We start from the raw sequence: 13,218 nt of genomic DNA, 5'->3' as shown, positions 1-13,218 counted from the left end.
ATTCTTCAAGCTAAGCTCCAAAATCGGATAGTAAATGCGCCAATGAAATCAGTTTACTATCAACCAATCATTTCTTATCATCTCTTTTTAATTAGCCATACAAATCACAACATTTTTCGGCCAATCAAAATTTACCTACTAAACGTGGTTCGGCGCTATCTGTCAAAATCGTTTCTGCATTGGTCTCCCTACAAAAGTAATTGTATTAAATGATGGCCAAATTGTAAAAAACTATGTTCTCAGGCGTGTTGCTAAGGTTTATACTTATAAACCTTCTCATGTGTTAAATAAAGTTTATAAAAAACAAAGATCTACAAATCTAACTGTGTTGGTCTGTTATAGAAGGCGTACGCGTATAAGCGTCTTCCCCCTTTTAATATTTGTTTTAACATTATAAATATGATTTGCAATAAATGAAGCTATCATTAAACATAATTATTAGGGTTTTTTTTTTGTTCCCTATATAGAAGACGTCCGCGTATAAGCGTCTTCCCCCCTTTTTTAATTTAAGTTTAAATTTTAAATACAGCTTTTAAATCTTAGTGTGGGATGTAATCCCACCGTTTTCCGGCCCCATTCAGTGCAATTATTTTGCATTGTTGGGGCAGGAAATATTGTACTCACTAGTCACATATGCAGATATTAACTAAATAAAGTGTTTTCCCTATAATAAATGAAGCATATGCTCGCCCATATGGTTTTAAACCGGTGGCGAGGGTAAATAAACTCAACACACACACACACAAGTCATGCTTCAATCTATAAATTTGTTGAAAAAGAGAGAAACGTGCTTTAATATAAATTTGTCAGAGAAACATTTTGAGAATATTTCATATTTTGGTTAACTTTTTTACAAAAAATAAAAATTCAGCAAAATTCGATAAAACTAGAGGATTTTATAGGTTGATTCATAGAATATGCTCAAAACTTAATACTTTTCATCAATTTTCTATAAAAAATAAAAATCAGTTTATAAAACGATGGCTAAGTAACAAGTGAATTTTTAGCAGATTAAAGGTATTAACAGCCTTTTCACCGTGAATATCGAGTAACACAAGAATGTGGAAATTAAGCGCGAACTGTACATTAGTAACACATAATTATGCAAATCTATGGCCGAAACGAGCAATACGGAAAGTAAATGAACCTATATATTTCGTAAGTCAAATTGAAAGAAATAAATTTGCTGCTAACATATAAGAAGTATATTCAATCATAAATGAATATTTCGTGAAATAGTTTAAAATATTATTGGATACCACAAAATAAGGAGAAGTATCAAGAATTAATGAATAATTCATGTATTTTCAAACATAAATGAATGATTCACGAACAAATGAATGGTTTCATACAGAAATGGATAATTCATGATAAAAATTGGAGTATGTATTTGATTGCTCCGTGCTCCGTGCCCGCAGGCGCGGAGCTATTTGTGTTTACTAATTTTTTTGTCCATGGGCAAAACAAAAATATTGGTTTCCCCATCGTTGATTCGCAGCATGTCATATTAATGAATGAGAACCGGAAAGCAGTTCTGCTGTACATGAATTTGAAAGCTATAAATAGCTATGTAGTAGGGCAGGTTGTTTCCCTTTCTTTGTATATAAATAAATGTTGTCGTTTTTGACACTTAGGTTATAAATTTGTTATTTCCCTTTTTTAGTAGTACATGAAATTATAATTGAATTACATTTACACACATCATATCAAATATACTATTAGCGATTGAATTTGTCAATATTAAGAAGATTTTAGGTATAAGACTTTAATAATTTTACTTTTGATTATTATTCTTAATTTATATTTACGAAACTAAATGTTAAAAATAACATGTTGATATATTGGTTGTTTTGAAATAATTATAACTCTAGTATATAAGGCATCATTGATAGCAAAGGTTACAAAATAGGGGCCTCCGTGGCCGAGTGGTTAAAGTCGTTGACTTGAGATCACAGGTCCCTCACCACTGTAGGTTCGATCCTCACTCGGGTCGAAATCTTTCATGTGAGGAAGCCATCCAGCTGGCTTACGGAAGGTCGGTGGTTCTACCCAGGTGCCCGCTCGTGCCTGAAATAATGCCCGGAGGGGCACCTGGGGTCTTCCTCCACCAATAAAGCTGGGAAAAAATCAACGAAAAATCTCAGCGGGACGCTCTAGGATGACCCGACTTGAGTGTACGGTCGCCCATATGGACTTTCCGGCGGCGACCTTAAATAAACGCATAAAAAAAAAAAAGGTTACAAAGACACGTTACCGCCCCTCCTCCTATCTAACTTTATTAGGTGTTCTTTTTTTAAAAGTAAACATTTCTCATTGAAAGTTCTTTGATTTAAATTTGGTAATTATTACAAATAAAAGGAAGAATTTGTTGTTTGTCAGATAACTCATAGTTTGATAAATTGAAGTTTGTACATTTAAATAAAGAAAATTGTCATATATAATTCTGTATTAAACAAATTAGATTTGAAAACTTGGAGTTTTTGTTATTTCCTACTTTTTGTTTGTTTGTTTTGGGTTTTACGTCACATCGACACAGTTTAGGTCATATCGCGACGTTCAAGCTTTACTGGTGGAGGAAGACCTCAGGTGCCCTTCCGTGCATTATTTCAGGCAGGAACGAGTACCTGAGTAGAACCACGGACATTCCGTAAGCTAGCTGGATAGCTTCCTCACTTGAAAGAATCCAAAGTCCCTGTCGGGATTCGAACCCACAGCGGTGAGGGGCAAGTGGTTTGAAGTCAACGACCTTAACCACTCGGCCACGGACGCCCCTGTTATTTCCTACAGTAAAGGTTCAGTATTATAGAGACGAAGTGAGTCAAACTTCAGGCTCTATATAAAGCAGTAGCAGAAAAAGGGAGAGGAACTTGCGAAGCAAGGTTGTGAAAGTTTTGCAACCTGTCGCCCCGGAAGTAGCTCTCTCCTGCTACAGCTAGATGACCTTAACATTATGAAAGTCGGAAAATCTATTTATAGAAGTAGTTTTAGTCTTAACGAAATGGTCATTAGTGTCGCGCTATGGTAATAAATAACGAACTTATCGAAAAGATTTAAGTAGGCCATTTTTTAGAAATGTTATATTATAGTGTTATCATTTCCGTAGGTTCTTTCCGGTATATAGCTCCTTTCTTTTTTACCGCCCTGATTGCTGATTGCACTTATAACATTTTTTACCGTGAATATTTGAATCGACTCCGATTTCTCGAAATTTTTCTGTAAGATGTTGATTCTATTTTGTTTGAAGGCATCCGGTTTTGTGCCGAATACTGTGACATTTTAACAACAGAAACTTTAATCTGCAGTTTGAACATGAGGTGTAATGTTTTTTATGAATGGTTTTTAAGCAATTCAACAAAATAGTATATTGACCTCCCAATAAATCAATTAACAATAGGTTTTTTATATATCACCAATGTCAAGTAGCTTTTATATCTTTGTTTGTTTGTTTCTTTTGCGTTTTACGTCACACCGACACAGTATAGGTCATTTGGCGACGTTCCAGATTAACTGGTGGAGAAAGACCTCCGTTGCCCTTACGTGCATTATTCAGGCACGAACGGGCACCTGAGTAGAACCACCGACATTCTGTAAGCTAGGTGGATAGCTTCCTCGCATGAAAGAATCCAAAGTCCCTGTCGGGATTGGAACCCACAGCGGTGAGGGGCAAGTGGTTTGATGTCAACGACGTTAACCACTCGGCCACGGACGCACGCTCCTTATATCTTTGACTCGCACGAACATGATGTTAGTGAATTTCTCCATACCTGCCTAAAATTCAGGTAACAGTCTTCTTTTATATTGACAAATACTGTATCACCATGTAACGCGTGTATAACAAACAAAAATTCCTGAATCTGGTCTTTTTGAAATTCATCCCATTTTTTTTCATTCCAGAGTGTGTTCTACTTTCACATAACATTTACAAGTCTTGTTTGTAAAATGGAATTACTTTCCTTACCAGGTAGGCATCAGTGAAAGCATTTTTTAAAATTAAATATCTGGCCCCTCTTTTTAAATATGGACAGTGCATAAGATAAGTATAATTATGCAAAAAAAAAAGGTTAACAAAACATTTGAAAAAATCTACAATATACTTTATCTGAATATAACATGACCTGTGCGTAGGAATAATTTGGTAAGGTATCTGAAATGAGCGCATTTTTGCGCGGAGCTTCTTAATTGCTGTATTGCAGCAACATTTGTACTTGTATGTTTAAGAGTTAAAACTAGAAATATAAAAAATTCAAATACGGTATAAATATAATATATAAAGATAATATAATAGATACATAATAGATCAATGTGGCCTTGAAAGTACAATTTATACAATGAAATCCACAAAAAAAGCAATAAAGGTCAAAAAGATTTTGTGCGATTCTTGGCCTGTTTGTATTAACGCTTATATTTCTTTAGTAATTTTACACCATAAAAATGATTGTTCCGGAAAAACAACGGATTAGGAAATGATCTGATTTTTGCCCACAAGTTATTGACCCGACCTACATCACATGGTACACAAATATCGAAATATATCAGTCTCACCAATTCAAAAAGACAAACAACAATAACAACAACAACACAACAAAACAAAAAACAGGCCTATCTTAAAAACTCAGTTGAAACATTGGTCGTGGCACTGTTATATGTCGCATTACCGCTAAATGTCGCACTTGCCCATGAATGTCAAATCATTACCGCTAAATGCCGTAGCTTCTGCTAAATGTCGCAAAATCTTCTGCTGTTAAATGTTGCAAGTTGGATTACTCTGCCTACAATATTTACAGAATTAGGCCCTTTTTTAACTTAGAAATATTTAGTTAAAGTTTTTTGTAAAGTCAAATATCTCAATTATTGATTAAGATATTCAAATGAAACTTACAATACTTATTTATAGTAACAAGGTACATCAGATTGACAAGTTGGATTACTCTGCCTACAATATTTACAGAATTAGGCCCTTTTTTAACTTAGAAATATTTAGTTAAAGTTTTTTGTAAAGTCAAATATCTCAATTATTGATTGAGATATTCAAATGAAACTTACAATACTTATTTATAGTAACAATGTTCATCAGATTGACAAGTTGGATTACTCTGCCTACAATATTTACAGAATTATGCCCTTTTTTAACTTAGAAATGTTAGTTAAAGTTTTTTTGTAAAGTCAGATATCTCAATTATTTCTTAAGGTATTCAATTGAAATTTACAATACTTTTTTATTGTAACAATGTACATTACTCTGCATGTATTTTGACTGAATTATGCTCCATTTTGTACTAAAAAAAATCTCCTTTTCTTGGTTAAGTTTAACATGCAAGTTTTGCATATCTCTGAAACAATTAAAGATACAAACTTGAAACTTCATATGTATATTTGTGGCATAAATAATGATCACTGAATAGCACACATATCTGTGTCATGTATTTAGGCTGATTTATCTCCCCCTTTTTTACTTAGTCTCTTGGTTAATGTTTACATGTAAGTTTTACATATCTAAATAATAATCAGAGATTTTGATTTCAAACTTCACATATGCATGGAGGGTCATAATTGTATGTCACTGACCAAGTTCCATAACTCTATCTTGCATTTAGGCTGATTTATCTCCCCTTTTCTACTTAGTCTCTTGGTTAATGTTTACATGTAAGTTTTACATATGTCAATAACTATCAGAGATTTTGATTTCAAACTTCACATATGCTTTAAGGGTCATAACAGTAGGTCACTGACCAAGATCCATAATTCTATCTTGCATTTAGGCTGATTTTTCTCCCCTTTTCAACTTAGAAATTCATGTTAAAGTTTTGCTTGTAAACTGTTATCTCCATAACTACTGAAGGGTTTGTGCATCTTAAGAACAAGCCTTTGTACCTTTTCGGTCAATTTTATGTATTCATATAGGTAAGCATTATTATACTCATAAAACACTCTTGTGATAACATTTTCGAATAGTCGAGCCAATACTATCCTCCGACAGTTCTTGTTATTATAAGGCTGACTTTTACTATTTTCTTATTCCTATTGATAAGGTGTCTAATTTATTCACATACATGTCTTGAATTGGTTAATATACAACAATAGTAACGCAAACCAAGCGGGATTTCAGTTTGCGTCCTTTATGAAATTTTAAAAAAAGATCATATATAATTTCTTGGAATATTCTGAGTTAACAGTTTTTTTCTACTTTTTCTAATATGTATATAGCAGAATTATTTTATTTTTGCAAAACATGAACGTTTCAAAAACATTTATATGCATTAAGTATGGAAGGTTATTAATGCCAAAATTACATCTTGCTTTCTTACGTTACATCGTGCTTTCAACGTGTACATATTGCATTCTGACATGTACATCTTGCATTCTGCCTTGTACATCTTGCATTCTGACTTTTACATGTTGCTTTCTTACGTGCACATTATGCTTTCTTCTGTGTGCGTCTTGCTTAATTGTATGTTGATATCGTTATTTAACGATCAATTATTATTCATTTGTTGATGTGGTATATTAATTCAATAACGTAACCTGCAACTGTTTGTATTTGGGTCTATTTACTCAGCTTGAATGACGCATAGCCGAAAGCCGAATGCAGCATGACATCTGGTGTAATAATATGTGACAATATGCGCTACAGTTATATTCTCGGTAAAGTCCGTATTGCGGTTCGGATTCAGTTTGCCAAATTACGTCCCTTTTACGTAACCATATTATGATTTGCCGACTTTTAACATTTTCCTGACATTGACTGAATAGCGCCATCAATATTTATATGAAACTTGTTTGATTTAAGTGATATTCATTATTGAATATGGGTCATTACGGAGTTGGGCTTTCTTTTTATTTACCTTATTCAGTAGCGTGAATACATTTATAATTCTCACTTAGAAGTAAGAATTAAAAGTGTTAGACATTTTGTGATAGTATTTTGTGTGAGTATTTCTGTTTGTAATACTATGCATTACACAGGAGTATCTGTTTAATAAAATCTAGTCAGATATTATTAAAATTGCCGCTTTGTGATTTGCCGAATATTGCACTAATATAATAATCGAGTACAAAACTGAATTCTATTTTTATCAAACCTATATTGGATAAGGCGACAGGCAAAATGAAAACGAGGCTAAATTGATATGTTTGGATCTGAAAATAATTTATATTGGTGCAAACTCTGCAAGTTCATTGACCACATTTTAGCATGAAATGAATATCAGTATCTCTTCGAAAAACATAAGATATATTCCTGTTCTTACACGAAAATGACTTGTATGTAGTTTTATTCAGTGAATATGGAATCTCTGAGAGGACAGGTGGCAATTATAACAGGTAAATTACTGTATTGATATTCTATGTTAATATAACAAAAGGGTTTAAACAAGCTGAATTAACCATACTTTATATTTATTTTGCACCGAAAGTAGATAAATAACACTGTCGTTTAAAGTTTAAATTTATTAAACCGTAATATGTGCATGCCTCGAGTGTAAACAATACACCGTTTTAAAAATATCAAATTTCAAATTTTGAGAAATGAAGAAGTATTAAAAAGATTGAGACGGTTTAAATGTTAATGCAAAATATGGATAATTTTACTTATTGAACTGCTTAATTAATTATCCATACGTAAAGAAGATAGGACTGTTTTCTACCCATTCATTTCACATTTTACTTATTTCTTTGTACATAAAATTTGCATTTAAACGTTATTTATAAACACAGCAAACAGCAACAGGTCGAATTAATTCGGAAGCATACTGTTTAACTTAATACTCACGTCGGACAGTGTTTACATATTTTACACTCAAGAACGTCAAGGTAATTTATTTAAATTATCTGCCCTTGAAAATGACCTGAACGATTCTCTAAATTTTAAGATAAAGATCGCGTATAAATACGAAAATATGCAAAGTTTAAGAAAATTATCTCTTTCAGTCTTTGCTAAGTAAACTGTTGACGGATGTAGTTTTAAAGCAGGAGGTCTCTGGGTTTGTACAACTATTTGTTGTACATTGTATTTCAAATAGTCTTTCAACAAAGTTTTATAATACAGTAATTTTGTTTTTTTTCAACAGGTGCTAGTAGTGGTATAGGTGAAGGTTTAGCTATCAAGTTTGCACAGTTAGGATGTCGTCTGACTCTGTCTGGTAGAAGTACAGAAAATTTACAACGTGTAAACGATTTGTGCAAAGAGGCGGGCTTAAACCAAGATCAAGTAATCATCCGTACTTTTTTTAAACAATCAATTAAACGTCGTTTTTACTGATTTGGTCTATGAAGATTTGTAAGACACTGAATAATTACACTATCTAGTATTAGATATAACAACAAACCGGGGCGTCCGTGCCGAGTGGTTAAAGTCGTTGACTTCAAATCACTTGCCCGTGACCACTGCAGGTTCGAAATCCGACGGGGACCTTGGATTCTTTCATGTGTGAAAGCTATTCATCTAGTTTACGGAACGTCGGTGGTTCTACTCAGGTGCCTGAAGTATTGCACGGGTGGGTACTTGAGGTATTCCTCAACCAGTATAGCTAAAACGTCGACATACTGTGTGGGTGTGACGTAAAACCCAAACAAACAAACTATAAGAACATACAATGAAAGAATTGTACATTTTTCTAGATTAATAACCCTACAAGAAATTATTCTATATGAATTTTCATGGAAAACAAAGAAATAACACATGAAAGTTAACAACATTTACTTCGGCTGAGCACCCTTTTTAAAGATACTTTTTTGTTTCATAGTGTATAGAACTTACAAGTTAAATTATTCTGAAGGATATCATATAATTATTATTACACGTTATTGCCCTTGTGCGAGAGTGGTTGTCTTTAAGATTTGTGGCATTAACATGACACTGCCTGATCGTAACAAGCGACTTAATGGGTTCGAATTACTGGAATCTATACATCTCTTTTTTGACCTCTGGTGTTGCTGTAAGTTTGTAACAACTGAAGTAAGCCAAAACTCATATTTCCTGTTTCGACGCCATATGGCATAAATTGTGTTGGTAAGCCGTAAAACCTTTAAGGTTCCACTTTTAACTACCTAATAATTAAACATGTAATGTCAAAGATCTGTAATCTTTTTGGTCAGATTCCAGTTTACTATGGTATAAGTGAGGTTGCATAAGAAAGGTCACGTGATTATGGTATAATTTACGCAAACCCAGAAATCGTCAACGCACCAATGGTGTATCTGTTTTAACCTATAGCTCCGCCCAGAAACACTTACTCCTTCGATCTTCAAAACTGAAAATTATACCATAGTCTAGGTATGGTATAATTTACGGTTATTGGGAATTATACTTGGAAGAATTTTACATAAGAAGCGCTGAAGAGCTATAGGTTAAAATGCGACTTCGTCTCGTGAGGTTAAGGCATAAGAAAGGTCACGTGATTATGGTATAATTTACGCAAACCCAGAAATCGTCAACGCAGCAATGGTATATCTATTACATATTCAATGGCTCACTAGTCAAAAACTGTATATCATTAACCATTTGCATCTAGGCATTTTATCAATATGTTTTACTGTAATATATTTACCTTGATATTTCAGGTGCTATCGTGAACACATCAAGTATTGGTAGTCAAAAAGCAGTAAGATTTACAATCTTTTAGAATAAAAAGGAAAATAAAAGAAATTAAAGAAAAAATCAGTGTATAATATTATGTTTACATAACAGTTCTGCTTTAAACTATTCTATAGCTTAATATCGTTGATTTCTCTATTGCAATGCAGACATTGGTGAATATATTTTTATATATTAACTGTTAATAGTGAGAAAGGTGTACCAAAAGCTTACAAATTCGAATTGACATTGGCATAGATCATAAATCCGTTTTCCCTCCAGTGTTTGTATTAAATACATTATTATTTAGAAAGCGAAAGAAAAATATCAACGAGTTCACTTTCAGAATAGTCGGGTAAACGATTATTGTAACTATTTGTTCATTTTAACAAATAGATGATCTCAAAATGATTAATACTAACATTACAGATGCCCGAGATTGGGGTTCACTGTATGGCAAAGGCTTCTGTAGACATGTTCACCCAATGTCTTGCTCTTGGTAAGGTCACGTAGTTAAACTTTTTTTTTTGAAAAGCAGCATGCTTCCAGATTCATGCTTATTTTCATGAAAAATTCTTTAATTGTGTTAAAAAGGAAACTATTGTCAAGTGAACAAAAGAAGTAATTTACACGTTATAAAAGGCACTTCAAGTGAACGAAAATTACCAAAAGTTTCATTGTTAGAATCTGACATTGATACTATTATTAGTGATACAATTTTTTGACAGGTTTTATAGCCCTATGTAAAGGCTGTTTGGAAATATAAACCGAGGCGTTTGGCTATGGGTATATTGCAAACAGCCGTTTAGCCTGTAACAAATCTATATTACAGCAAACAACCTTTATTTTCAGAAAAGGTGGGATTTCTTTATATAAACTGACAGCAGCCGTGTATATAAAACTATATAAACGTCACAATTATGCTATTAAAAGCGACGTGCAAAAACACGTGGCTTATAATAAAGTTTTATATATAAGGCTGCTGTCAATTTTTTAAAGAAATCTTGCTGTTTTCTTTAAAAAAAAGGAAGTAGTTTATATAAAAGGTTTTATGAAATATATGTTTTATTTAATTATTAAAGTCTCATCTATACATGTATATATATTTATTATTTACATATGTAAAACATAAAATACAAACATGAAATATATGAATAGCCATTCAAGGAGACTGTTTACTTCTAATGGTGGCCAGGCGGCTAGGGTTATATTTACAAACAACCGTTTATATGGGGCCATATAACCTGTCAAAAATCTTTATAACTAATAATGTATCATGATATTTTTTCTTGATTAATAAAAGTATGAATCACCTTTATTTAGAAATCATTAAGTTATAAAGTCGGGACCATAAAGCAATATTTGTGTCATTTATATTTCAGAATTGGCTCCTCACGGTGTTAGAGTTAACTCCATTAAGTAAGTTACAAAGTTTTTATTTTAATCAATAACTGGAACAAATGTATTTATTATATACTTATCAATAAAATATTGAGAATTATTGATGAAATAAAATGCAAATTCCATTTTTCATATTTTGACCGTAAAATTAGTTTTCACTGCACTGAAACATGTTTACTATATATTCAAGACTGATTTTGAGAATTTGGCTCCCTATAAGATGCTAGAGGCATTTTGTAGTACAAGTGGTATCTTGGTGTATATTTACCTATTTAAGGTATGCTGAATCCGATAAAGGTGGATACCAAATTGAAAAACTTGATCTTGACCATTGAAATGGCCATTTAAAATGACCACTAAAATGGCCGCCAAATTTCTTTATCATAAATGGATGATAGATCAAATAAAACTTTTAAAGAAATGAAAAGCCTGAAATTTGTCACAAAGCATGTTTAGATCAAACTAATAAGACACCAAAACAGAATTAAAAAAAAAAACAATCCAATATGGCCGAAAAATCCAAGATGGCAGACATTTTTCAATATAATAGTAATATAAAAGTAAAGATAGTACTGAAAACTTTAAGGCATTTACACAGCGAACATTACACTCTTTCCTGCCCTATCTGTTAGATATAGAGCTTTCAAATATTTTATCTGGCATTCTATGCAAGCAAAATATACATTAATTAAAGGCACCTTTGTCTGAGTACTCTTGGGTTATGGTGTTCGTTTTTTGTTATTGGTCGTCGTCTTCGTTCTTCTGTTATAGGTTCCTGTCGCATTTCTCTGCTGTCAGTTCTTCTGTTATTGGTCGTGATCTTCGTTCTTCTGTAATCGGTTCTGGTCTCAGATCTTTTGTTGTTTATCGGTTCTCGTCTCTGTTTTTCTGTTATCGGTCGTCGTCTTCGTTCTTCTGTTATCGGTTCTCGTCTTCGTTCTTTCCGTTCTTCTGTAACCAGTCATTGTCTCCGTTTTCTTGTTGTCAATTCTTCTGTTATCAGTCCTCGTCTATGTTATTCTGTTATCGGTCCTCGTCTCTATTTTTCTGTTCTCAATCTTCGTCTGCGTTGTTTTGTGGTCAGTTCTTCTGTCATCGGTCCTCGTCTATGTTATTCTGTCATTAGTTCTCGTCTATGTTATTCTGTTAATAATTAAGAATATGTTATTCTGTTATCGGTCCTCGTCTATGTTATTCTGTTATCAGTCCTCGTCTATGTTATTCTGTTATCGGTCCTCGTCTATGTTATTCTGTTATCGGCGAACGTCTATATTATTCTGTTATCAGTCATCATCTATGTTATTCTGATATCGGTCCTCGTCTATGTTATTCTGTTATCGGTCCTCGTCATGTTATTCTGTTATCAGCGAACGTCTATATTATTCTGTTATCAGTCCTCATCTATGTTATTCTGTTATCGGCGATCGTCTAAGTTATTCTGTTATCGGTCCTTGTGTATGTTATTCTGTCATCGGTCCTCGTCTATGTTATTCTGTTATCTGAGTTATTATCGGTGCCTGTCTCTAATATTCTGTTATCGGCTGTCATCTCTGTTCGCTTGTTGTTAGTTCTTCTGTTATCGGTCGCTGTCTCTAATTTTCTGTTATCGATCCTCGTCTCTGTTCGCTTGTTGTCAGTTCTTGTCTCCATTCTTCTTTCTTCTGTTATCGGTCGTCTTCAGTCTTGTACTTTTGGTACTTGTTTCCTGTTCCGTTAAGGTCTTCTCTTGTATCTATCGTTGCCGTCATTATGTGTCTATGTCCTGGTTTTGTCAGTCTTGTAGTCATTTATTCGTTCAGTGGAGTAGCGGGGGGTCGAACTCACGACCCCTTGATTTGTAGGCAGACAGTGTTACCACTGCACCATAGCGCCCGCTCTGAATAATAACCATTTTTGAAAATCCTTTATACATAAAATACTATTTCAATGGCTAACAAAGGGTGTATTACAATTATATTTTAACACCTCTACTATGTAGCCAACCCACGTGACTTTTATATATGGTCAAAGAAAATATTACTCTATTTTTTACAAGTAATATTCTTATAGATAACTTTGCTGTTACTTTAAAATATCCTGGAAATTTATTTGAGGGTACCCGGAATTCTAATGTATATCAAATAATGTGATAATCCTTTTGTAGATTTTTCTCAAAACCGTGATTGAATTCCAAAATTTTCGAGAGCTGCCAATTGGTATAGCAAGCACACGTATCAATCTTCCGGTTTCAGACATTTTATGACTCG

The 13,218-nt window shown here is 33.2% G+C and overlaps 1 protein-coding gene across 1 annotated transcript in view; it reads left to right on the top strand.

Moving 5' to 3' along the window:
- Positions 1-13,218, top strand: part of LOC132738523 (3-oxoacyl-[acyl-carrier-protein] reductase FabG-like) — a 104,870-nt gene that overhangs the window by 89,443 nt on the left and 2,209 nt on the right. The window contains exons 6-7 of the mRNA XM_060726025.1: positions 10,001-10,070; positions 10,954-10,990. Coding sequence (XP_060582008.1) covers positions 10,001-10,070; positions 10,954-10,990 — 107 coding nt within the window. The remainder of the gene's footprint in view (positions 1-10,000; positions 10,071-10,953; positions 10,991-13,218) is intronic.

The sequence above is a fragment of the Ruditapes philippinarum genome, unplaced genomic scaffold (genome assembly GCF_026571515.1).
Source record: "Ruditapes philippinarum isolate M1 unplaced genomic scaffold, ASM2657151v2 ctg194_1_1_1_1, whole genome shotgun sequence".
Classification (NCBI taxonomy): domain Eukaryota; kingdom Metazoa; phylum Mollusca; class Bivalvia; order Venerida; family Veneridae; genus Ruditapes; species Ruditapes philippinarum.
The sequence above is the reverse complement of the archived record's forward strand: the minus strand, read 5'-3'. Positions and strand labels throughout refer to the sequence as shown.